Source organism: Eutrigla gurnardus (genome assembly GCF_963514095.1).
Source record: "Eutrigla gurnardus genome assembly, chromosome: 19".
NCBI lineage: Eukaryota > Metazoa > Chordata > Actinopteri > Perciformes > Triglidae > Eutrigla > Eutrigla gurnardus.
The window spans coordinates 21,835,719-21,862,530 of record NC_139930.1 but is presented as its reverse complement, the minus strand read 5'-3'; the positions used below and the strand labels follow the sequence as shown (position 1 = coordinate 21,862,530).

Here is a 26,812-nt window from a genome sequence, read left to right as displayed (position 1 = left end):
ATCTAATGCCACGTTTTGAAATGACCACATTCTGTCTTCCAACTTCTCCAAACTGAATCAACTGCAGCTCTGTGGCAAAATACCTGCAGGCATTGATGCCTTCCTATGAAAAATAAAAGCATTACTTTAAAAAAAAAAAGAAGGAAAAATCAATACATTTTATGGATGATAAAAAGGTATCTGAGCATTATTGTAGTGCGCAAGACTATAAAGATGAACAAGCAAATATTTCTGAAGGGATTGTTGTTTGTGTGATCACAAGTCTGCTGACAATGAGCTTCTATTCATTTTGATCGTCTCAACACAAGTACAGAGAAATGCCCTTAAAATTCCTGAATCTCCTGTTGCTTTTCCTATTAGTTGGCCTATAAATCCCATATTTATTCATAATTACCTCCATATCCAACATGCTGAAGCTGTGCCTTCCTTGTCGTTTGCTAATTTGGAGATTTAATGCTTTATGTTCATATGACTACAAGTTTGGTTTAAAAGATGGCGTAAGCATGTTGGTAGGAGGTGAGGCGGTACTTGAACTGAACGAGTGTCGAGCCCTTTATTCATTACGTGCGTGGGTTGTTTTTTTTGTGCGCCGGGCTCAGGAGTTACTTTCACCACCGAGTGCGACTCATCGCATGGCTTGTGTTTGTGTTTGTGTCAGAAAACATGAATGGCACAAAAGAACTTAACAGGATTTTCATACATCTCGGAATTCTTCGCCATTTGCTCTGCGAGCCGAAAAGGTGGAACCCGACCGCTCGCTCGCCACCGCCCGCCGGTCGAGGACTTCCTGTCTGATCACACCCCGAGTTTGTTGGCTTGTGTCAGCACCACCTTGAGTACGGGCATGAACGCCGACGTCTCGCTGAAGTTGCTGTTACTGACTATGTGTGTGTGGATGTTGAGGCCCTCCGCGTAGGATCGGGACTCTATGCTCCTGGCAATGTTATGAAGTCCTCCTATGATGGCGGGAGAGAGCTGGAGGGAAACACAGCAGGAAGTGTTGGTGAAAATCAACCTTTGTAAATGTTATTCAGAAGGCTGCAATGATGATCTATGATCTGCTATTCTTATCCAGAACCTCTTTATTCTGTGACGTCTTCCAAGACTGATTCACCAAACCCTCTTAAACTTGCCGACACTCGACGGATTAATCAAGTTTTTGGTTGAAGAAAACAAGCCAAGCGGGGAAACTCACCGTCTGCTCTCGGAGTTTGTCGTAGAGCGCTTCCAGACGTTTGTTGGCGTCATCGAGCTTCCTCTTAGTTTGCTGTGAAAAGACCAAACAATCACACATCTAATGATTCACGTCGTTAAGTAGAGATTACATCAAGTCTGTCAGACGGACTCACGGGGTCGGTCGCTAGAGCCAAGCACTTCTGGATGAGCCCCTCAAAGGTGGTCTTCAGGACCACATGCTCATCGGGGATGGGCTTCTTCATGATCTTCTCAGCGGGGATGGACTGCAGAGGCTGAAAGGATTAAACGGCGTAAAAACATTATAAGAGGTCTCACGTGTGAAGTCAATAAGTCGTTTCCAAGCTGTGTACCTGTATAACGTCTCCGGTAGGGGCTCCTGGTGCTCCCTCCATACTGGTCTTGGGCATTGCCGGGTTCATGGCTGGAGGGGAGAGCTGCTGCTGGTGCTGCTGCTGCTGCTGGTGCATGCCTGAGTAGGGGACCTGGGCACCGTGTGGCCCCTGGCTCCCAGCCTGAGGGGCTCCAGAGGGCACCGGCTGGGCCTGAGGGTCAGCACCCAGCGGAGTCATGATGGGAGCGGTGATGGGGGCAGGAGGGGTGTAGTTCATTGGACCCGGCTGGAAAAGGACACGCATTTCATTTCCATATATATATATATAAATAAATATTAAATGATATAGGATGTGGCGTCTGACTGACAGACTGCAGTACTCCAGTAAGCAGACTGACCTTCTTCTTTAATGCTCTGGTCAGAGCAGGAGGGTCATTCCAGCCATTCTGTGGTCCTAAAGAAAATTCATAAAATCTTCAACATTCATTCATTTGCACGCTTGACAGCTTAAAGTCTGTTTTTATGTTTTGAAATGTGTCAAAAGTTAGAAAAATGATAGAATAGGCCAACACTTTGATTGTATGTGTTGAACACTATTTCTGAGTCGGATGCAGTTACTTTCTGGAGAACTCACCTTTGCATCCCGTCTTTTAGATATATCATTTATTGCAAATTAAAGTGATTCATTTATTCAATTATTTGTGTTAAGTGATCAATTAATTATTTTATTGTAATTAAATACTTATTCTATAATTATTCAATTGGCATACTCCTGACTAAAGTACTGCTGATAAGATTTAATTGAGTCTATCTATCTATCTATCTATCTATCTATCTATCTATCTATCTATCTATCTATCTATCTATCTATCTATCTATCTAACTAATTAATTTTTCTCTTGTATCTCAAGTTAAAACCAAGTCGGGCAGCTTCTCAAAGCCAGGCTGTGTACCTGAGACTCCGCTCGGTGGAGGAAGAGGCATGTACGACACAGGCGATCCTGGCCCGCCATGCTGGAAAGACGCTCCGGAGGACGGAGGAGCGGAAAAGGAGGAGGAGGATGTCGGAAAGAAAGGAGGGCGGGAGGGAGGAGAGGAGGACAGGCACTGGTTGATGGGAGGTTGTCCGGGATAGACCGGAGGTGCTGGCTGCGTGTAATGAGAGAGAAAACCGGGAGGCTCTGCAGGAGGAGGAGCTGCAGCAGAGGAGGAGTACTGAAGAGGCTGATAGAGAGGCGCCCCCCCAGCTCCAGGTGGGTACTGGTTGACCTGGGGGTAGGCTGGGAGTCACACAGGATACAACACATGCTGTTAGTGGAGAAATAAACCTTTATACGTACCGTATCATGCACCAGCACAGACCGCGTGGTGATATACAGTTACAGTAGAGTGCATGCCTTTGTGTTTGGCTTCTATGTTACAAAAGACTCAACAGGCAGAGAGACAAACACACTGAAAGGTTATCGGTTCTCGTTAGTTAACAGCGTGGAAGAGATCAGATACGACAGAGACATGCTTTAAAACGCTCGTCGGCATGAGATGGTAGAAGATATGAAACACTTACGCTGGTATTGATGGGAGTACATGTATCCAGGAGTGGAGGAGACGGGAGGAGGAGCAGCTGAGGAGGGTGGCATCCCATACATGGGGTTTAAAGGCTCTGCCTACACACACACAGACACACAGTTTAAACCAGATTCCGTATAAAATGCATTACCAATAAATTAATAATCCAAAATTGTACAAATAAAACACATGATGAACTTAAAAATACTATACTGTATATAAAAAATACCCAACTGTATATAAAGTAGTTCAAATTTGCTCCAGCAGCTGCCACATTACACAAGTATCAGTAATAATATTGCAATAATATCTATGATAATATAACCTGCTCAACAAGTACTTTTACTCTAATACTTATTTTTTAAATACAATGAATGTGATGTCTGCAGTTCAAGAGCATGCATGTCAGGAGTGGTGTGAGGAGTGCAACAAGAGAAACGGATGAACTCATTTCTCTATTTTGCGCCTCCTCATCTCCTCCTCGACCTGGAAATCAGTCTCACACTCTTGAAGGAAGTCTTAATTACTAAAATGCATCTCAAGGAGAGAGCAGTCTTTTTTCATCACCCGTGACATTTAAAACCGACATAATTGAAGTCGTTTTAAAATGACGACTCTCTCTCCTCGTGTCTCTTCCTCGCCTCCTCCACTCGCATCTCAGGAGGGAGAAAACTAGGAGAGGAGGCGAAGACTGAGAAATGAGAAGAGAGCCTGGGGAAATGCATGGCAAGAGACACAGAAAACAGTATCAACAGGAAGTGTAGCTACGGGGAGAGGCAGGAAACAGTAACCACACACAACCCACAGCAGCTAAATACAATTTGTGACGCAGCAATCAAATCAATGAAAACACTCATTTGCAATCATTTAGGTAGTCTGTGTGTGAGGTGTGAACATGGTCGGAGGTGTGTGTGTGGAGGCCGGGTGGGCGGGCGGTGTACCTGCTGCTCTGAGGGTCTGCCTACTTGAAGAGGAGGAGGAGGGATATTGGGGAGGGCTGTGGGAGTCTGGTTACTCCAGGAGGTGACAGTGGAGGCAGCCCTCACCTGAAGCACACGGAGACACACGGCACATACCAATGATGGCCGCAATACAGGGAGGAGGGGGGGGGGGGGCACCAAACGACACGACAACGCATTGGACCAGAGCCAGGGTTCAAATTACAGACACACAAAAAAGCCCATAATTAATTAATTTAGGAACAAGCATGTGATTCAAACCCTGGCTAGAATGGAAATCTAATCAATGAAATGGTTACAACCGCAATGAGCACTTCACCGGGTGGCTGGTCAGGGTGCGACAGGGATGGGGATTCAGAGCATTTTTTCCAAAATCATTCTGAATCGACTCTTATCAAGTGTCAACATGTGCGTAACTAAAGGTTAAAATGTCTCGAACACGTCTGATCACATTTCGTTGCCTGAAAAGACAGGAACGCGACGACGCTACAGTTTTTAGTGGCGGCCGGATGAACGTTCTCAACCTAACAGCAATATCTGAAATGTTCAATTAAGCTGGAGTGCAGGACTTTGGAGATCACAGAGACGGAGGAAGGACAAGGAAGGCGGCGAGGATCACTTTTAGGCGTCATAAGCGACCGTGTTTGTGGGATTTCTCTCACGACTACGAACCGTATCCGATTCAAATGTCTCACAGTCTCACACAGGTCACTCGCGGTCGTGCTGCAGTGTTACGGAGTGATGCATCTTTCCACTCACAAACCATCTTTGTCTGAATACAGACACCAGCTGCAGAGAGCAGATTAACGTTTCCTGTTAGCCGTTAATTAGCTGACGTAATCTGAACACCTGATGTTTTTTCGTCGTGACCAGAAACGGTCGAGAGATGAGAAAGATGAGAAGCTGCAGCTTGTGTGTCTTCCATTGCTCTTTGCTAATAAACAGGAGATAAGATGTATTTATGAGAGATTTGTTAAGAGTCAGGGCTTAACATTAACATGGAATCAAACCCATCCCTAGTCATTTGACCTGCAGCAGTCCGTGTAAGTCCTGATGTCTAACGAACAGTAAAAATATGAAGCTGAGTGGAACATACGGGCTGGTAGTACTGCGGCTGTGCTGGGGTGGAGGCTGCAGGTGTAGCCATGGGCACTGGAGCTGCTGCTGCTGCTGCAGGGGGCTGAGGCACCATGGCGGGCTGGATAGGGGTGAAGAGATGCTGGGTCTGGGTCTGGGCCGGTAGCTGAGACGGAACTCTCTGGGTTTGAACTGGAGCGGCAGGAGCAGCCGCCGCTTGTTGCCCCAGAGCCCGACTGAGACGGTCACGAAGCTGCCGTACGGCAACCTGCACGGTCAAAACCAGAAAGGTGAATTAAGAGGGTCAAGATATTACTTGTGGGGTGTTAACACACACAACGTGGTAACAGAGTCCAGGTGTGTTGCATTACCTGGTCGGTGTTGTCAGGCAGGTAGGCGATGGCGGTGGTCAGACTTCCTTGAGAGGCCAGCAGGTTGGCATACTGGCTCATCTTCTCAGCCAGCAGGACACCAATCGCAGCGGGGCCGGAGCGTTTGGTCTGCTCCACCGCACGCCGCAGCACCACCACCTTCTCCACCAGGTCCTGGGGGGGTGGAAACAGACTTTATTTCCTTTGTTCGTGTGAGAATAAGCTAAAACATCAAATCTGACCACTACTTTTTTCCTTTTTTTGGGGGGGCAGCAGAAACAATGTAAAACACAGCAATGACATTATCACTGTATAAAGTTTTAGGAATTAAGTTGTCAACAGAGCTAAAAAGGAAGTAAAAATTTAACTTCGATTCGCCAGATGCTGCCCCCTAGTGTCCACATTTATAGCAGATGTAAACATGGAGACGCACCTGGAGAGAAAGCGGACAGTGTCCGCCTTGTGCTCTAGTCCAGCAAGACACAAGTTTCTCCACGTTTCCAGCACAGATGTAACACAGACAGGCCTGAGCTTGAAGTTGGGCGACCTCTGCTGCCTCCAGTCTGCCCCCGAGGAGGTCTAACAAGCAGGACAAGTTCAGTTAGAGGGCACGAATTCACAGCTGAGAGACACCAACGTTTACTCTGCATGTCAGCTGCAACAAGGTGCACGTATCCCTGGACTAACCACAGAGGGTGGAGAACTCCTCGGGCTCAGCGTAGGTCATGACGGCAGCCAGAGCCTCCTTCCAGTTCTGCAGGTCACACGTCTTCAGGATGTCATGCCAGTCTTTCATCACCACCGCACTGATCAGCTGCAGGAAAACATGAAATCTCATCAGCAACTAATATAAACTCTCACCTCATAAAACCCTCTGGAATAAAAAAAAAAATCTCCTCCGTCGTTACCTTGGTTATCTTGCTGTGTGTTTTCGTAAAATACGTCTTCTGGGTTTTCTCTAAGAGATCGGCTCCTCCGGCGATGGCCAGGATAATGCTGTCTGCCATTCGGTTGTCATGGAGACAGAGCTCCACAGCTCCCTCGAAGTCTCCGGTCAGCAGGGCCTGTGTGATGAGCCCGTCCACATCTGGCAGGAAAGCAAACAAACTCTCAACCACGGACTCTTTTTAACCTGCTGCTAACGGCTAACGGCTAACCTTAACTAGCTCTCCTTTTGACGATTCCAACACTGATTTGTCGTTCACAACGCAGCAAGATCAGGGGGGAAATATTTGCAGATATCTGATCCTGCATTTTAGGCTTTATCGGAGGCATTTCTGATTCTGGCCGAAGGTTTGTGTCATGAAATGTTTGAAAGGAGTTGTTACCTTGACTGACGCTGAGACTGACTCCATCCGTTTGGGCTGGAGTTGGAGCCGGAGCCGGAGCTGGATCCTCGGTGGGCTCCTCGACTGGAGGTGAGATCTGAGGAGGACTGGGCTCCTCCACCACTGGTACTACCATCTCCTAAATAGGGGAAGGACATCATATCAATATATATATGGACAGTTTATAGTAGATATACACAGCCTTTAACAGATGAAACAGGAATTCAGAAGACAGCAGCTATGAAACTGTGATGAAGGTGTACCTCAGCATCCAAGGGGATCTCCTCTTCCTCAGCTTCCTGCTCTGGGAGAACCTGGTCTACATTTTCTTCTGGTTCGCTGGTAGGAGGGTCTCCTGCTGGATCTTCAGTCTCAGGTTCAGGAGTGGAGTCTGGTTCCATCGTGGCCGTCGGCTGGAGGTTTGCAGCAGCGATCATGTCGAACGCATCATCGGGAGTGTCAGAAGGCGGTGCGACTGCTGCAGCGATCGCGTCAAACTCCGCCTCTGGAGTGTCAGCAAGCGGTACGACTGCTGCAGCGATCGCGTCGAACGCCGCCTCGGGAGTGTCAGCAAGCGGTACGACTGCTGCAGCGATCGCATCAAACTCCGCCTCTGGAGTGTCAGAAAGCGGTACGACTGCTGCAGCGATCGTATCGAACACCTCTTCTGGGTTATCAACAGGCGGTAAAACCGCTGCAGCGATCTCATCGAACGCCTCTTCAGGATCATCAACAGGTGGTAAAACTGCTGCAGCGATGGCGTCAAATGCCTCTTCAGGATCATCAACAGGCGGTAAAACTGCTGCTGCGATCTCGTCGAACGCCTCTGCAGGATTACCAACAGGCGGTAAAACTGCTGCAGCGATGGCGTCGAACGCAGCTTCGGGATTACCAACAGGCGGTAAAACCGCTGCAGCGATGGCGTCGAACGCAGCTTCAGGATTATCAACAGGCGGTACGAGGCTGAGGTCTGGTAAAGGCTGCGGGTTGGCTGGAGCGGGCACCTCCAACTGAATATTGAGGGAAGAGATGGATTCAATGTGATTGAAATGCTTAAATGAACAGAGTTATACCAAGATATTTGAGTATAAGTGCATAGGGAGGCACATTTGGTGACTATAAATAATAATAAGATACTCCCGAATGCCACAAATAAAACAGTGCTGGAGAAAATGTGGGCTGCAAATTGGTAACCACACTCTATTCTCTGCTCACGCCCACAGGTAATTCATTCTTGGAAGAGCAAGTTTGATATGTGATACAGAAGCTAAAATAAAGTTTAAAATATTATTTTCAAATGAGGGATTCGTGCACCAACAACAGGTCAGACTTTTTGGATTTTAGAAGTAATGGCAGCTCAGCTATTTGGTCTTTGAATACAAACAAATAGAGTTTTCAGCTTGGAGAGTTTTGGAGAAGAACTAAAACTCAGGAGCACCAGGTTTGGATTTTACTTTGTAAATGTGGCTTGTTTGAGTTCAGAGAGCGAGAGATGTTCAAAAAGACCACCCACATCCAGTGAAAAGAGTCAAATGTGTGCACTTTCACACCGAGTAGCACAGTAGGGCTGCACAATACCGGTATATAGATATTTTGAGTTAGTTGAAAGAGGGTATCAGTAAAAAAATCTGTGAAAAAAACGGCAATAAGCAGAAAAAGCTGTTTTAAATATTTTGCGATTGTAAAATCAAAAGTCTGTGCAAAGACTCCTGTAGGTAGTTTTGAAAAAAGGGAAGTGGTATTTTTAGTAAAGGCTTCATCTTTATGAATACTTACTGTTCTTATTGCCAAATGTAAAACAGAGACTACAGCCAAGAACTGCAGCACTAATTACTGCCAATAATCGTCGGTTTTGTTTGATTGTCAGGGAAAGAATGTGAACGGTACAGTAAGCAGGAACTAATGAGCAGAGCAGCAACCGGCGCCACGAAAGCATTTCTACTAACTACATTCCTGTTACACATTTCCTCTTTGTGAGGTGAATAGTGACCGGTTTTCAAAATAAATCTTCATTATGAAAGACAAATAACAGATACTCTGGCTCTGCCCGAAGCCAGGCTAGACATTCCCCCTTGGTTCTAGTCCTAATGCTAAGCTAAGCTGAATCAAAATGTTGAAATATTCCTTTAAAATGCATTATGAGAAAAACAAGCTTACCTGAGGAGGGTCAGCAGGCTTCTCCTCCAGTGCTGCTGAAATCTGACAACAAAAAAGGACACGTGTCAGAAGATGCACTGAAAGACACTTGATGCATGGATATGAGTGTCATACAGGAAGATAAAGACGCCTCACCTTTAAGGCCAGCTCCTCTTTGTTGTAGCCCAGAAGCTCCAGGTACTTGCTGCGAACATCGCTTTCAAAATTAGCCTGAAAACGTGAAAAATAGACAATTTACAGAACGGCACTTACTGACCTGTTTATACGTCTAAGATGATTTTCAATAAATAGATTCTTTCATACCTTGAGAAAAGACCAAAGGGTCTTTTCAAACTCGTTTTCGGCTGCGTGGATCTTTTCCTGGCAGAACTCCACGAAGCTGCCTGCGCTCAGAGTGGCCTGCAGCTGGTCGGAGCGCTGCAGAAAGGCCGTTTCCGTAACAACCTGGCTGATATGTACGACGTGTGAAGTGGGCAGCTGAGGCTGCTGCGGGTTCGCCTTGATGTTCTCCAAAGATACCAGCTTCCCACCAAACTAGACGTGAACCAGAATGTTTGTCAGACGCCAAAGCAAGGAAGCTCGGTGTCGCGGGACAGAAAAGGAAGAGGACTCACAGCAAACGAGGCTCCGACGGGTCTGCGGATCCACTTGGGCGGCTTCTTCAGGGGGTTGACGGTCACTGGTGGGGCAGGAGTCTGAGGCAGCTGCAGCGGGGGCAAAGTTTGCCCCGTCCCAAACGGATCCATGTTCCTAAAAGAGTTGCTAATCTGTAACAGACACAGAGAGGCTCGTTAGACACTAATAGGGATGGGACCATATAGGACTTTATCACGGACTTATAACATGAATAATCAGCTTGTTACATCAAAATAATAATAAAAATAAGAATAATAACTCAACTGTGTGTTATAGTAACAAACCAAATGAGTTTCACTCTGTATGAGATGAAATTATATTGATTCTTTTATATCATATGCTTATAAATACATAATAAAACACAAACACAAACACATTCAGAGCAGTCACCACATGGCTCTTATAACAGAATGGTGACCAGCTGATTCCAGAGCTGTGCGGGTTTAATTATATATATTAGCATCGTTGTGTAAATAGCGGTGGATGTTTGTCACGCTGCTGCAGAAGGCAGTCAGTTTTCCTTCCAGCTCCGTCAGTAGATCACACTGTGATCGTGTTGGATTATAAAACTACTCAGATATTCGCAAAAAAGATGATCAAAAGCAGTAGACTTCCATCCACGCAACGCAGTGCAAACATGACATGAAAAGACAAAACAAGGGATCTGTTGATTATATTTTACCTAAAAATAATGCTGTCAAAACAATGCTGCGCCCTTGAATTTGCAGGAACTCTTGTTTATTTTACTGGCCTGTCATCTCCTCAAAGTATTGATTACTGAACGCATCCAGACGAGCTCTTCTTGAATACGACGGGAGCGTCTCACCTGGTCGGCGTGTCTTTGGCTCTGCGCCTGGTTGGTGCCTCCCATGATGGAATAGATGTCGATGTGTCCGTCGAAGCTCGCGGCCGACAGCACCGCGGGGTTCCTGGGACACCACTGGATGTCAAAGCACCACTGGCTGCTGGTGGGCAACTCGTACAGCACCTGAGGATCCAGGCAGACGTACTTAACTCAGAGGGACAACAGTGAAACGCCAGAGATAGAGATGGGCAGCGTTAAGATTTCCTCCATACCACTGCTCTTATTGATGCTTCTTAGCGGTTCCATTCTTTATTGTACTTTTATTGGTTCTTTTTCACCACTAAATGTTTGCATTTGAAAATATATATCTCTATATAACATCTTACTGAAAACGAATCTGACAAATAGAAAATATTCCTGAGAACGGAGACATCAGTAACACCAGCTAGAGACAGGAGGGACTGGCTGTGTCTCAGCCAGCAGGTTTATAAGAATTCACCAAGCTTTTAGATACGTTTAGCTCGTTCGTTACCACTTAATTGCCAAGCTAGCGCTGAGTGTGTGTGAGAAACATAACGGTGGTGGAAGAGACTTTGGACAGAGCAGATTGAAATATCTTTCCTACATGTTATTGATTAATAGAAGAACTGCCATTGCATTGACAGTAACAAGCGGAGTTGGAGGAGCCTCAACATGATAAATGACACAAAAATGCTAAACGGTTCCGATAAAAGATCAGGTAAAAGTGGAAGTTTGATGCCTGTTTAACACATATCTCTAATCAGGAAGTCTTCATCAGTGTTATCTGCTTTGGTTGTGTTATTAACATGCAGGTAAATTGCATTCATAGTAAACTTGTACCTCTGCTGTATTTGGATTCCAGCACAGAATCCTGTTGTCCTTCCCACAACTCAGGAGGAGCTCGGGATCGGCCAAGCTCCAGGCGATGGCCAGGACCCCGCTGTTCATAAAGAACAATACAGTTCAAGCTTAAAAAAGCCACAGAGTCAGACTTTTGGGGCTGCAAAGGAAAGCTTTAAGCTGCTTTGACGCCAATTAGGATCAATCTTTACCGTGTGTGGTTCTCTAAAATCTTGAAAGGAGAGGTAGCAAAACGTAAGTCCCACATCTGGATGACCGGCATCCGGTCGTCCTCTGAGGACAAGACCAGCTGAGTGGCCACTTCTGGGTTCCAAGCCAGCCCGGAGCAATGCATCTAAAGAACAGAGACATGCAAACAGAAGAAGACAGTTTCAGTTGAGTGGACAGCACTGAAGTAATGTGAGAGAGAATTGAATTTTTTTATTCTTCATCTGAGTGCAGCAGAAACGACGTACTCTGTTGCTGTGGTCGCTAACTTTAATGATGAGATCATTCTTGCGGAGGTCCCACACCGAGGCTCGGCCACTCGGGCTGGCGGAGGCCAGGATGTGTTGGACCTGTCTGTTCCACGACACACAGCCGATGTCCTCCAGAGGCTTCAAGACAAATTCACATATTTTAACATTTAATAACATTATTCACATGTATGGGATGATACAGATTCATTCGTGAAATGACGCGTAAAAAGAAGAGGAACTTCAGGTTTTGATGGTGGAAAGGATGAATTTGATAAAAACAAGTATTTACCTGAGTTTTAGGTCCTGGTGTCATTGGAGAGCCAAAGTTATTCATGTCCCAAATATAGATTTCAGACTCATTTCCACCTGATGCAACCAGGTTTGTCTGCAGCAGAGAGGACAGCATTTTTAAAAATGAGTCGTTGCATTTCTTTTTTTAACTGAATTATAATAAATTAACTGACGCTGGAGTTAAATGGATCTCACCTGGAACGGGTTGACATCGAGGGCTCTAACGGGCCCCGTGTGCTTGTCACTCTCAGCAATGATCACGTCCGTCTCTCCGGCCATGATCTTTGCGGGGTCGTACAGGATGACGTTGCCGTTCTCGCCTCCCGCGATAAGGACCCCAGATGGGTGACCGTCGCTGTCCATTCCATAGGGACCCCACACCAGTTTGTGGTATCTGTGGGCGAGAAAAGAGGCAAAAGAGATGTGATGAACAGCTGCATTGAAGGAGGGGAGAAAAGAAAAGGTGAACAGTAAGAGCGTAGTCAGCAGCTTTTAGTACCTGTGAGAGGAGGAGAGGCTGCCGCATGACTTCATGTCCAGAGACGGCTCACTCAAGTCCAGCTCGAAAAACTCCAGCGAGGCATTGGTGCTGAAGGAGGCATCCAGCTGCTGGGCTGATGTTCCTGCAGAAAGAGAGGAACCTTTAATGCATGTTGCGTCACATAATGCATGGGTCGAAACGGCAAAATGTTACGACCCAACGTCTTTCCCTGACCACTTTCTCTTGACCTTGATGAAAGACGTCACAAGGTAAAGGAAAGATGAGAAGGAGAAGTCATGGGGATTTAGGAAAAGACGGCCAAAATATGATACAATATCCTGTCAAAACAGCAGACAGCACCAGCAGGTCTGTGCCAAAGCATGCATGTTCTTACCTGTTGCAAGGTAGATGGGGTGATGCTGTGCAGGGCTCCAGCTCTGGATGGCTGTGCGGTTGATTTCTTTAAGTTTCATCCTGAAAAAGGCATCAAGTGCAAATGTTGAAGGAACATGTTTTATTTTGTTTTCTCTCAGCGTGGCTTCTGCAGGAATCTTCACAGAACATACAATTTCCCTGACATTATGGGTGTGTTAAAAGGATAGGTTCATGTTTTTTCCAAGTCCAACTTAAAACAGCCCTGTGATAGACAGGCAACATGTCCAGGTTTACCCTGCCTGCATTTAGAAAGAAACCGCTTAATTTGTCAACACAGAAAAAAGGACTAAATGTCGTCCCTCATCTAATTTAACAGCCGATATAGACAGCAGGATCAATTACAGGGACTGACTTCCAATGTACATATGTTTAATAACATTCATAGTAGCTAAAAGGAATGTAGTTTAATACAACGTTGCTGCAATAAATCCCCATTCTTGACTATATAATGTATGTTTTAAAGAGGTGCACTAATGCACATATTAGATTGCATTATATATGGGTTATTTAACCCATCCTCATTGATATTAACTGCAAACTGACTGCAAGTGAGCATATCCTTTACAGTTCATAAGTGACAAACGAGTCAATGCATATGGTAATGTCGTTAGCTGCACGTGACAGATTTATAAACCTCTTTGTGTTTCCCATTTCTGTATGGTGCCTTTTCGCAATTCAGCCACGTTACTATAATAAACCCAGTAGTCACAGTAACAGACAAAGGCCTGCTTTAACTGACACTAATCATCACTTGTGTGCGGTGCATTGTGAGAGCTGTGTTGCAGAAATGACATTGCAAATGCACCATCTCGCTCTCAAAGACAGCGGGGAGCCATTCGGCGTACTTCTTGTAATTCAAACACGAGGAAAACAAACAAAAAAAAGTACATGTACAAGCTAGCAGCAAGCTAACAGCTGATGTATTTAAAAGTCACACAGCAATGCAAATAATGAGCCCGACTAGTGAACAAAAACAATGAAAGAAGATAAGACTGAGCCGCAGTGTATTGTCACTTTGTGTACATGCTTTACCGAGACATAGTACAGCATGTCCTACAGCTACAAGGGGTTGTTTTCTAGCCTGCTAGCTGCCTGCAAAATATATAACACTGGGAGGACAGTTAGACGCTCACACACACAGATCGTATTACTTCACCAAAGCGGCTTACCTTCTCGTATTTGCTCCCTCTTACATGAACGCACACATAAAAAATATAAGTGACAAAACACTCCTCCACCCGTACAGGTTTCTTTCAGTTCTGCTTTTGGATTAGCGGCTGTAAAAACAAGAAGGAGGAGGCTACCGGGTCCCGGCTACGGACTCAAGACAGATCTCCACGTCCCCACTGGTCTCCATCAACGTGGCACTAAGCAACAGTCTTCTGCTGCCACGAAGAAGAACGACAGCTTCCGGGGGAACGTCCGCCCTGCTACACCCAGCTAGCATGCTAACTATACTTTATATAGTCTACACCATAAAAACAGCAACCACAAAAAACTGATATATGATAAAAAAAAAAATAACACAACTAAGAGCACAGTCTTTAGATACAGCCTATACTTTATACTGCTACCCTGTTCCATGCTAACTATGCTAGCTAGTTTTGCATCATCGACACAGTACAACCCCTGCTAGCATGCTAACCCAGCTAGCTATACTTTTACATCGTCTACGCCATAGAATGTATATAATGATCTTTCACATCACTTGTATATATTAGTTATATATGATATATTTAATAGCAGTATATAAACATACTACACATACTGCTACTCATGCTAATGATTGTAACTACCCTTGCTAGCATGCTAACTAAGCTTGTTTTAATCATTTATACCACTAGCCCTGCTAGCATGCGAACTAAGCTAGTTTTAATTTATACCACTAGCATGCCAACTATAGCCCTCCCAGCATGCCAACTATGCTAGTTACATTTCTATTTATAGATTTCTAAATCTATTACTTTACATTACATCCCAGACTGCTTATTGTATGTCATAAAAAATATATTTATGCAGATTATTTAGCTTGGATAATAACTCACCAGATATATCCAAGTATTTCTGAGATTAAAGTTAAATGATAATAATAAACAGTTTATTTTTAAGCTTTAGGACCTGCTACTTGACACCAACCACTTTTCTGGAGTGGGCCACAAGCCAAAAAAGATCAGGCGACACAGGTTTAATCTTTAACAATGCATTTTTATGTAGAATCTTATCTGAGAAGGACACCGTAACACTAAAGATAAATGAAATAAAACTGCAACATTCCCAATAATTGAGTATATACTAGTAAAGTACAAGTGTCTCTATATTGTACCAGAGTACTGTATTTGAGTAAATGTAATTAGTTACTTTCAACCACTGCCACCAAATTGTGATAATGTTCAGGGAGAAAAATTAAATGCAACATTATATAGACCACACTTGTCAAGTCAAAGACACCTGTAATAAAACTTAATGGCTCGTGATGAATGTCTCAGTCCCTCAAAGAAAACACACACACACATCAACTTCACTTAATTTGTATTTATTTTTGTTATGAATAACTTTATTAAAAAGACAAACCAGTCAAATGTTTTTTTTGCCGTCTCAAGAAATCACCTGATGTTGCTTGCACTTCAGCAGGTAGACCCTGAAAGAACAATGCAGACATTAAATAAAAATCATTTTCACACAACAGCAGAAAGCTCTTCACATGGACAATTAATGCCAAAACCCTCATTTGAAAGCTCATGAATAATCTTCCCCACACATAATATGAATGGGTCAGATGGGTAGTGATTGATATAATCATTGGGATGGCTCATCATTTCATGCTGTAACAGAACTGGTATACATACGTGCATGTCAGGTCCACACTGCTCATTTCACCGGAACCCCCGTTCTTCAGTCGATCTGTCGAAACATGATTTAGACATGTAGACGTTAACCATCAAGGTGATGAAAAAGTACAGTTATTATATTAAAAACGACCAATTAGGGATATATAACGTATGCCGAATTGAAGACTTTACGTTTTAACTTTAGAAAAGGTTGGCGGTCGTGTTTTTTTTGTAGTTTTTTCGGTCAATAAGCCAGTTCACACTAAACTACTACATTTCTAATAGGAGTTTGGTGTGACGCACTCACTCTGGAACACGCCGCCTTTTCTGACCACGCGCTCTGGCAGCTGTGAATCTGGAACAGGCTAATCATGCCGTCTACACCACCTCGTCACCGAAAACACAATAATTACGGATTTAAATTAAAATGTACTTACCTAATCACCGAACAGGGACCACCGCACAATCAACGATACAATTACAGCTAACTTTACAGAAGGAAACCTCGTTTAAAAGTCACGCTCAAAAAAAGAAGCGCAAGATGCAAGATAGCGAGCTACTCGTACAAACTGTATGCATATTAAATATGCACAAAGTGCACGTTTTAACACTTAAAACCGAAATACAAATGTTCCCGTCTTTGTCCCTTTTCTTAAGCACATGCACGCCGTCGATTCGTATCTTCTTCTGCGCAAGACAGCCTTCTTCGTCTTCTTTGGTGTTTATCGGCGGTCGGCAAACCAACTTAAAATATGCATTAGCGCCACCAACAGGACAGGAGGGCGGAGCAGCAGATTTTGACAGGAAAAAAACAACAACTAAATTCTTTAAGGTACCGGTATTCCAGCTTCTTGAATAATATCCCTGCCGCTTTACTCAAGATCCCTGACAGAGTTAAATCATGGTGTTTGCTTTTCTTAATAACTTAAAAAGATTATTTCTCTCATTATTATTTATTGCCTACATTATCTCATAGTTGTTGTCTCATAATTATGACTTAAAAAACTATCTTTTTTATGTATAATTTCGTTTTTTTATCTCACAATCATGATTTTTTTTTAAATCTCATAATTATGATTTTTAATCTGATAATTTAGACTTTTTATCAAATAATTTCCTTTTTATTTACCTCATAATCTCATAATTATGATGATTTATGATGATATTTTAAAGGGAAATTATTATTAATTTTACTGGCGGAGATGGGCAGTGGAATTAATAAAATAGAACATAATAAAATACTTAATAGCATTTCTTAATCACAAAATGACTGTTGAAATACTTGATTATTTCAGAATTCCATGGTTATAATATATTTTTCATCATATATATTCCTATTCCTTTAAGCCTCTCGTTATCCTGTAGAGAATCTCTGGTCTGGATGATTTCGGCGGAGCAGCATCGAGCATTTAATGTTTTGCTGAATGAATGATGGAGAAAAAAAAAGTTGAATGAATGGATCTCGTCTGTGTATTTGGTGACGCCCAGCGGTGTAACAGTGGTACTACACGCTGAAATGCTTCGTCATGACACGGCTTCATTCAGCCTGATGAACAGCTCCACCTCGCGGTTAGGAGCTGCTGCTGCATCACATCACTTCCTGAGTGTAACTGCTGATATCAGACCATCTGGTTGTGATTAAAACAAAATGTAAAAGTAAATGATAATGGCGAGCAGGGAAGTTACATTCAAATGAGGAAACAAAGACACTGGAAAAGATTATTTGCTTGCCAGACAATCAGAACAGCATAATAAAGAAAAAGCTTTCTTGATCTTCCTTGCATCTTCGTCGGGAACCACACCCATGTATACACAATGCACACCAAGAGGCATCAATCATGAGTTGCTTTACACTTTTATTATTTGCAGGTTTTTAATGTGCTCTCTAAAGATGAACAGCAATAAAGCAGGATTTCTTTGTTTTGTTGCTGATGCCAGGATCTGCAGGAAGCGGTCGAACCTGCGTCACCCTTCACCCACTCACACACGAGGCCGAGGCGAGGACACGTCAGTCAGCCTGAGTGTTTTTAACTCACACTGAGTGTTTCCCAAGTCAATAGAGTCGATCCACGTGCGGTCTGAGGACTTTGTTAGAAGCTCATCCACGTTTCCCCCTCACACAGCTCCGCTGTTCCCACTTTAACATTTTCAAGCACTTGGGTTCACATACAGTCCATTAAGTTGAAGGCTGACGGATGAGTGAGTGTAAAGCACCACGAACCACTGCTGACTTACAGCCACGCTTTGCTCCACTTGAGAAACACAGTTCAGACTAAAGTGCTGTGGACCTTCTCTTTTTTCTCTTCTTTTAGTCAGAAGTCCTGCAGCTTTTCTTCCAATAGATTCTCAGTGCGAAGAAAACATGGGAAGTCAAAAAAACAAATGAGGCAAGGAAACACAGCTGAGCCCCTTTCACACGTGCACTACATTACCCAGGGAGCCCGTGTGAGAGCGCAAATGTCTGCCCCAGTTGGACCTGGCATTTAATGGATTTTACCGGGCCGTCTCTTCAGCACAGGTGAAGTCTGATTGAGCCACATGTGTAAATAGAGCCGGTCTTTGTCTGGAGAATTCACAGCGCGCGAGAGGACGTGTTGACTCGAGTGCAAAACCAGAATACAAAACACCCGAGGGTGCGGGAGAAGGGTCAGACGATTGTCAGACAAATACAAGGGACCGGGTTGTTGAGGAGGTCCTCTGGTGTGCTTCTTCAGACCACACGACGGGGCATTTAACCTGGAAATGAGTCATGTGATGACAGGTGGTTGTATGTGGGGTTAAAACTGAGAAAACTCCATCCACGGATGAAGGCCATGCGACGTGGCTGAAAGCCCAGACCCAATGAGATCACAACAACACGGAAGTATCATCGTGTCCAAGAACCAGTAATTATAAAAACGAGATGTAAAAATAAAGTTGAGCTTTGGCACAAAGTTTTCCTGTTTCCAAAGTAAGGATTAAATCTTTAAAATCCATCCCTCCCCCATCTCGCCGAACATGCACATTTGCTTTACACAATAAAAGTCAAATTTCCATTTAAATTTAGCAGAAACTTTGGAAAATCCATCATGGCTCCACACTGTTCTTTTCTCTCTCCAGCAGATGGTTAAGTCACATGACAATTATGATGCATCCACTAGATCTGTTTCAATCCTACTCTGTTGCATTTTGCTTATCCAGTAACTCTTCAAAATCAGCCAAGCGAAGAAAAAAAAAAGCCCCAAAACTTTTCTTTTTGCAACATTTCAACTTTTTCCAGTGTTTCCATCCCCATTCTTTTATTGTGCAAATTGAAAAATGTGCATAAAGTACAGTTACTTCACTACACACACACAGAACCTTGCATTTGTTCTTGTCATAATGTGTATTGATAAGTGATTACTCTTATTCTTAAGTAAACAGTTTGAGTTCTTTTGCTCATCTAACTTCTTCCTCTTTTTTATCACTGGGTTTCTTTAATGCCCCCCCCTCTCTCTCCCTCTATCTGTCCCAGGGTGAACACACAACAGACTGGAAGTCATTTCAGGAAGAAATTAACACAGGAGTCTAATACTCTAATGCTCCCACACAGCAAATTGGATTCATGCGCTTCACTGACTCCGAGTATCAGCGCGTCGCAGGACATGAAGCCTCCTGCAGCAAGTGAGAAGAAGCAGCAGAGACTCGGGGGGAGAAACGGCTTCAACACAGATCTAAGAAGAAGAAGAAGAAGGAGGAGAAGAAGGAGAAGGAGAAGAAGAAGGAGAAGAAGAAGAAGAAGGAGAAGAAGAAGAAGGAGAAGGAGAAGGAGAAGAAGAAGAAGAAGGAGAAGAAGAAGAAGGAGAAGGAGAAGGAGAAGAAGAAGAACTTTACTTCTAGTTGATGTCAGGTCTTTCTCACCAACGTGGGAAAACCATTTCTGCATGAAACGACAAAGAGCCGCCCCCAAAGTATAAAAAACACTAAACATTATTGTATGTTGTCATATTTTTTATGTATTTATTTGGTTTTATCAGATCTAAGAGCCCACAACATGAAAATCAGCCACCTAGCAGAACTCATTGAAACAGCATTTCATGTCATTTCTACACGACTACCTGGAAAAGAAAACCAATTGTTTGGGTGCTTTTCATAAAAAATAAATGAATATATAACTTTTTCATATTCTTTAGGGAACAGTTTTTTGTCATGGATGTTTTTTTTTTTATTATTGCAAAAAATGTATTTCAGAGAGACAAAAACCACTCTGTGTGATGCTTATCAGAAAATAAGTCTTTTGGTCGACTCCCGACACACTTCAACATCGACAACTCTAACTAGCTACTAGAAATTCTCCCTAGAGGTAAAAAGAAGAAGAAAAAAATCGTGTTACATCTAAACCTCAGCAGCTCGTTCCTCATTCCCAGCCTCATATTGCTGTAATGTTGTAATATGTTTCATTGCTTTGTTGCCCTGCAGCCCGAATGTTAATTATATTAAAAAGCCCTCTGTGTGAACGCCGGCGCTCACAAACACACATTTCTGCTGTTTTATAGAGAAGGTGGATGCTTCATCCCCTCTAATCTAATCTATATGATTTCCTTTCATGTGTAGATGTAACTTATCTGATCAGATGTTACAAAACCACTGCAGCCTCTTCAAACCGCCTTTCATCCACACAAAGCAAACTGGATTATAGGTTACATCTTTTTTCTTCAGGAGCTGAACTTTGATCCTGGCGTAAGAAAAAAAAATAAAAAAAATACACGTTTCCATATATAAGTCATGGTTGAGTGATCCATTATTACAAGAGCAGACAACATGTTCCCGGTAAAGTGCTACTTCATAACAACCAGCCTGTTATCTGTCTTATCACTGCTGTCTCTCAAATGTTTTACTGGAAACGCTTTTTCTTCTTTTTTTTTACATTTCACATCCTGGTCAGCATGTTTCTAATCATGCTTTTCACTAATATGTCTAAAATATGTTCTCCCCGTGTTAGTGTGGGTTCTCTCTGGGTTCTCCGGGTTCCTCCCACAGTCCAAAGACATGCAGGTTAAGTGATGACTAAAATGTCCCATAGGTGTGAATGTGAATGGTTACCTGTCTGTCTGGTAACCTGTCTGTCTCTACATGTCTCCCTGTGATAGACTGGTTACCTGTCTGTCTCTACATGTCAGCCCTGTGATAGACTGGTTACCTGTCTGTCTCTACATGTCTCCCTGTGATAGACTGGTTACCTGTCTGTCTCTACATGTCTCCCTGTGATAGACTGGTTACCTGTCTGTCTCTACATGTCTCCCTGTGATAGAACCCTACCTTCACCCAATGCCTAGTTTGGGGTGAACTGTCCCTTTAAACGTTTTAAAGGCCTGAGAGTGGGTTTTGAACCTCACCTACAACCAGTGTAGAGGTATTTCTATTGATTTCAAATTAAGGATAAACCTTGTTTTTGAGATGTGGGATTCTTCAGCGGAGACCAGAACCATGAAAGTCAAAGATTGGAGTTACGAGGTTGCAGCAGGACGCCGGCGATGTGCAGCGTGACGGACGCATTAGGAACGGCGGCTGCATCGCTGCACTTCTGTCGAGCTCCTTAAACAATTTGCCCACAGCTTTTTTTTTTCTTCTTCTAACCTGCCAACCACAGCCGTCATCACTTAGCCCAATAATCCCCCCCAAATTCATGCATAATCAAACAAATTAGCCTTTATGCTAATTTCTTATGACTCAATTATGTTAAAAGCCCGGACTTGAATGACAGTCATAATTACAGTCATAATCCTGGCAGAGATATTACCGGCGAATAATACGGTAATGGATATGAAAGGAGCTTCATCTGAGCCGGTTAGCGGGAGTAAATAAACTGTGATGTGTTTGCTGATGAGCTGCTTTTGTCCTACGGCGCCGCTGAGACGGCACAGAGGTCACACACACACACACACACACACACACTCGTTTGTACAGATCTGATTTCAGCTGCCCTTGTTTGCCTTTTGTCTCTCTTCGCTTGTGACACTGATGTTTGAAATATTTTGAGGCTTTTTTGATTTTTTTGTGTTTGATTTTTCAAGGTGTTTCACTCACCAACAGACCTTTTATTTTTAATCATTTATTTTATTTTATTTCACTGTGATACACTAAAGCCGTCATTCCTTTGTATAACAGCTTCCTGAGCGACACCTCGACAGGGTTCATGCTTCAGATGAAGTGCATGTTGTTGGGTTACCAAACCCACATCCACCTATCAGAACTACGTCTGATCATTTCTGTAACTTTCTGAAACCAATACATTGATCGACATCGATAGGTTTCCAATGGTGAGGCTGCAAACATACACTGTTGCCCATAAAGTTGGAATATTTTGTTTTCAGACACAATCCTCCTTTTATTCCTATTTAAATGCACCAGTCATCGTGATTAGCAATTCATTTGTTTCTATGGGAATATCATTCCCCCTTATCTCTGATGTGATGATATTACTATAATGAGCATTACTAGAAAACCAAAAGGTGATGCAGCAGACTGCAGGATTTTGTTGTTGTAGATAAGGTCTTATTCAAGGAAAGGCATTGATGCTTCACCGATGTTATGTAAAGCTACATAAAGGTTTAGTTTTAATTTAATTAATTTATAATGTAATAAAAAAATTATTTCAGTGGTAAAACATAAATGTTTAAGTGATTTTTGTTGCCTGCCTGAGAAAAAAAGCTGCTTGGCTTCACTCCACTTCCATCCTTCACATTTTGCACGTCCCACTGAGATACGAAGATGCCTCAATCACGGGCTTGAATCCTAATTCCAGGAGAAAGGGGGGGAAGGAAGGAAGAAACAGTTCTTTTGCCAAACATGGTGATTGATACTCCGCTTATTACTGCAAGAGTCTCTTTTTTCAAAGCTTTGGAATTTTGGCATCTGAAAACAACGGCTGGACGCCTGACAGACAGCAATAAAAATGAAAATCAAATCAAATCACGGCGGTTTTCCAAAAGGATCGCAGGAGCCAAGAGTCTGTGTTGACAGAATAATGAAGACATTAGATTTCTTTGGGGAGCAATTTTTCTTTTGTTCCGGAGGGGGGATGGATTGATTGTGTTTTGGAAAAATGTCCATTCACTCCTCCACGTCGTTGGGGTCAGAGGTCAAAACCGAACACTCGGCTGTTCGCTGCGGGGGGAATGTGATGTTTTTGTTTTTTTGTTGTGTATCTTCGTCGAGAACAAACAAAACAAGGGTTCATAACTTTCTATCATCCACCGATAAAAGCCTTGTGTTCTCCGGGCGACTCCGGGCTGAGTGCTGGTGATAGATGGACCCGGCGCAACGGCAGAGTAATTGCATAATTTAGGTCCCTCGGATAAATTATCCGGCGCTGATACGTCATTACGATAGTGAAAATCAGGCCGTCATTTGCGGTGAGGAATGTTGCTCAACAGCGGTGTTTGCACAGCTGCAGGGGGTCATTAATTATTGAAGAAAGACGCGGGCACATTAACACAAGTCCTTCATCGCAGGTTCTCAAACAAGGTAGCCTCTTCCTCCACTGCATGTTGACGAGGAGGCCTCTGTCTGCCATCCGGCATCTCTCTGGTATTAAAATAGATGTGCAAGCTTTACAATATGTGAAAGCGTAATCAACACCCACCGTGGGTTCCCAAGCATCTCTGGGGCACGAATAAATTAAATCCTGCTAAATGTTTAAATACAGCTTGTGAGCAAACCAAAGTTTAACAATTCCCCCTCAGGGCGACATGAATGTCTGGACCAAAGGTCATTCCAATCTGTCCAATATTTACTGAGACATTTACAAACACAAATGGAAACTTCAGAGTGGCGCTAGAGGGGAAAAAAATCTTAGGATCACTGAAGTCATGGGGATTTATTTTGTGATGAGGCTGTTTTTTGTTCATTGTCGTTCTAGAGGATAGTTGTAGAGGATGGTTTAAGAGGATGGTTCTAGAGGATAGTTCTAGAGGATGGTTCAAGAGGATGGTTCTAGAGGATAGTCCTGGAGGATGTTTCTAGAGGTTGGTTCTAGAGGATGGTTTAAGAGGATGGTTCTAGAGGATAGTTCTAGAGGATAGTCCTGGAGGATGGTTCTAGAGGATAGTTCTAGAAGATAGTCCTAAAGGATGGTTCTAGAGGATAGTTCTAGAGGATGGTTCTAAAGGATAGACCTTGAGGATGGTTTAAGAGGATGGTTCTAGATGATGGTTGTAGAGGGACAAACAACAAGACTTAAGGTGCTTCAGTATGCACGGGTCTAAAAAGTAGCCCTTTGACTCCGTAGGCCTGGTTTCCTGTAACATGACCATGACCTAATACTCACTCTCTAATACATAATAGCTATTTTAACAATAACAATGTATCACATGACAATGTTGAAAACAAGGACACAATGTTGAAAACAAGGACACGATGTGAAAGAGGTAACTTGATGAAGACAGAGAACTACAGGGAGCTATTAGCTAAATCTGCAGCTCCTCTCATCCTCACCGAACGTCAGAGAGAGCTTCAGGTTCTTCAGGTCATCGTTTAGCTTTCCAACCCACAACACAGCGTCTAGACCCCTCAGTTCACCGCCAGCTCAGCACCACACAGACTGCTGAATATTGTGGATCATTTAGCATTCAGCAGCGAAATCTGCAAAATCTGAAAAAGTAAAAAAATAGTTTTGGCGAATGCATAAAATAGTTCTTGAAAGAACAGATGTGACCAAAACTAAATTCTTTGCTTTTGTGCCTTGTGGAAATTTGGGGAAGACGGAGACTTTTGTGGCGCCAAATGACGTGTTGCCCAGCGACGTGTTGCCCGGCGACGTGTTGCCGGGCAACGTGTTGCGTTTAGTGTGAATTTCAGGTGTGGATGAATATCCACGCTCATGTTCGTTAACCAGCACTATTGGCTATAAGTTTGAGCTGACATATTGGCAACAAAATCAAAATGATACACCGAATGTGTGCGAGCGCGTGTTTGTTGTGAATCGACGCGTGTGTGATGTTCCTAATGTCGCCCCGTCTCTCTTAATGACTCCTCGTTCTCGTCGGGGAGCAGGATATGGATCACGGCTGCTCGCTGCACCGCCGCCGCCGTTCACCGTCTGATAACTCTGTCCAATTAGATCACGGGAGCTACTCACGCTCGCCGCCTCGGCTCGCTTCCTCCGGGTGACAAATATGACAATTACCCAAAGTACCAGGCTGCTGCTGTTCATTCCTTATTAGAGAATCAATCAGGACCGGCAGCGCCGAGCCCCCAAGGCACCGGCACTTCCTCAGAACCCGGAGAAGGAATGCTGGGATTTAGAAGAAGGCTTGAAAGTGCTTGTTGGGTAAAAACTACTAAATATAATGAGTTTCTATTCTATTTTGCATATTCTGGATCTTTAAATCTGCAAGGACTTGTTGCCATTTTATTCAGTCCGCCATCACCTTCCAGACAAGTCAAGTATTCTCTGTGGTCTAACTTAATATTAGTAATTGATGTTAAATTCACAGCCCATGTACAGTAAAATGAGCCAACAGTGTGAAATAGTGTTTCTGAAGACGTTACCATGTAACGACTCAACAACTAGAAGCAGCCGAGAGCCAAGACTGTCAGGCTCGAAGCCACAGCGCTCCGATATAATAGCAGCATTCAGTATTTATAAGGAAGTAAGAGTCTGGCAGGGAGTGTATTTTCTCACCGAGATAGCAGGAAGAGGACGTAGCCGGGCAGAGATTGGACGGTATGTGGAGTATTTCTTCAACAGATAACGTTTTTCCTCATTTGACATCAGCAAAATACCAGAAATCACTACTTAAGTACGGTAAAGAAGTATTTTAATTTTGTTTGCCAAACTGGAGCTGCGTTCGAAAAATTATGTTGCATTGTGGGACATTTTGGAGCTTGAATAAAGTGAGGATATTTCGCTGTCCGCCGCAACAACTTTCTGCTTTTAAAAGTGAATTTTTAGGCCAAAACAGGACAAAGCTAGATAAGAAGTTCATCTTACATTTACATTTACATTTAGGTCATTTAGTAGACGCTTTTGTCCAAAGCGACTTACAATAAGTACATTTGTCAAAAGAAGGAAACAAGGAAACCACAACGAATCATTGCCGATAAAGTAAGAGCTAAAAGTAAAACAAGTGTTAGGTCTTTATTTTCCTTCTTTATTAAAAAATGAATAGAATCAAAAACAACATCCCTACATGATATAATTTATTCACTCCGCTGCCACTTTCTTACCTAGAAAGTTTGTTTGAGAGGTGTTGATTGAAATGAATGATAATTGTGTTATTGTGTGGTACTTTTCAACTGTATTGTGTATTTCTGTTATTCAGCCTATCCTTATTGATATTAAATGGGATGAGAAAATGTATCGGTTACAAAAAAAAAACCTCCAACAACATCAAACGGCCCAGGAAACAATAAAACTCACTGAACATGGACCAATAAAACCACTCGAATGTGTCACTCAGGAACTAATCTGGTTGAGTTTCATGTTCCTGCATGAGGTCGTCTATCCGGCATTGTAACGATGAGTGAGTGTTAATTCATAATAACGTGAAGAGGAACGCGTCCTTGTAGAGATAAAAGCACACATTGTCTGCTGTTGTGAAACGACACTAAGTGTTGAAAACGTAAAAACAATTCCAGCACCGACGAGGTGTTGCCAATTTGTACTCTCTGTGTTTTGTTGTTGCTCTGAATCATTCGTTTCACGACTCACACCTGTGTTTCTCCTGCTGTGACAGCAGGCCCAGCTACTGGCTTTCCACTTGTTTTCATTTTGTTCACACAGTTTCCTTTTTTTGTTGTTGTAAAAGTTGGAAAAGTCATTCCAAGTATGATGGATCAGTGCAGATAAAATGTCCTCAATAAATGTAATGTGTTGCCATGTTTTTATGACTGCTTCCTGTTCCCAGGTAGTTTTTATGCTCCTCATGTCAGGAAGGAATTGCAGAAAACCTGAACCAATAAAAATACATTTGATGTATTTTTACAGTTTTTTTGTCTGTATTTCTATTGCACTTTAATTGTAAATATTAAATTTTACCTTTACAGATA

General features: G+C 43.1%; 1 protein-coding gene and 1 long non-coding RNA gene across 5 annotated transcripts; both read right to left on the bottom strand.

Annotated features, from left to right (window-relative positions):
• Nucleotides 1-277: 277 nt before the first annotated feature.
• Nucleotides 278-14,330, bottom strand: sec31a (SEC31 homolog A, COPII coat complex component). 4 transcript variants are annotated; one of them, XM_084035646.1, is made up of 28 exons: nucleotides 14,144-14,330; nucleotides 12,934-13,013; nucleotides 12,558-12,681; nucleotides 12,254-12,452; nucleotides 12,057-12,152; nucleotides 11,765-11,905; nucleotides 11,501-11,643; nucleotides 11,289-11,388; nucleotides 10,449-10,610; nucleotides 9,601-9,753; nucleotides 9,290-9,520; nucleotides 9,122-9,196; nucleotides 8,987-9,028; nucleotides 7,093-7,839; nucleotides 6,830-6,968; nucleotides 6,410-6,588; nucleotides 6,189-6,315; nucleotides 5,935-6,080; nucleotides 5,502-5,675; nucleotides 5,150-5,398; nucleotides 4,036-4,140; nucleotides 3,093-3,192; nucleotides 2,482-2,808; nucleotides 1,927-1,982; nucleotides 1,548-1,814; nucleotides 1,350-1,469; nucleotides 1,196-1,267; nucleotides 278-975 (listed from the first exon to the last, which is right to left on the bottom strand). In XM_084035646.1, exons 2-28 carry the CDS (start codon nucleotides 13,010-13,012, stop codon nucleotides 796-798), a joined length of 4,533 nt encoding a protein of 1,510 aa, XP_083891772.1. In that variant the 5' UTR covers nucleotide 13,013; nucleotides 14,144-14,330; the 3' UTR covers nucleotides 278-795. The 4 variants fall into 4 exon arrangements, with proteins under 4 accessions (XP_083891772.1, XP_083891774.1, XP_083891773.1 ...); XM_084035648.1 differs by lacking the exon at nucleotides 2,482-2,808; XM_084035647.1 differs by lacking the exon at nucleotides 4,036-4,140.
• Nucleotides 14,331-15,491: 1,161 nt separating this feature from the next.
• LOC311029475 lies at nucleotides 15,492-16,505 on the bottom strand. Its single transcript, XR_014598885.1, has 3 exons — nucleotides 16,240-16,505; nucleotides 15,821-15,875; nucleotides 15,492-15,612 (listed from the first exon to the last, which is right to left on the bottom strand). It is a non-coding gene; the product is annotated as an uncharacterized lncRNA (long non-coding RNA).
• Nucleotides 16,506-26,812: the final 10,307 nt, after the last annotated feature.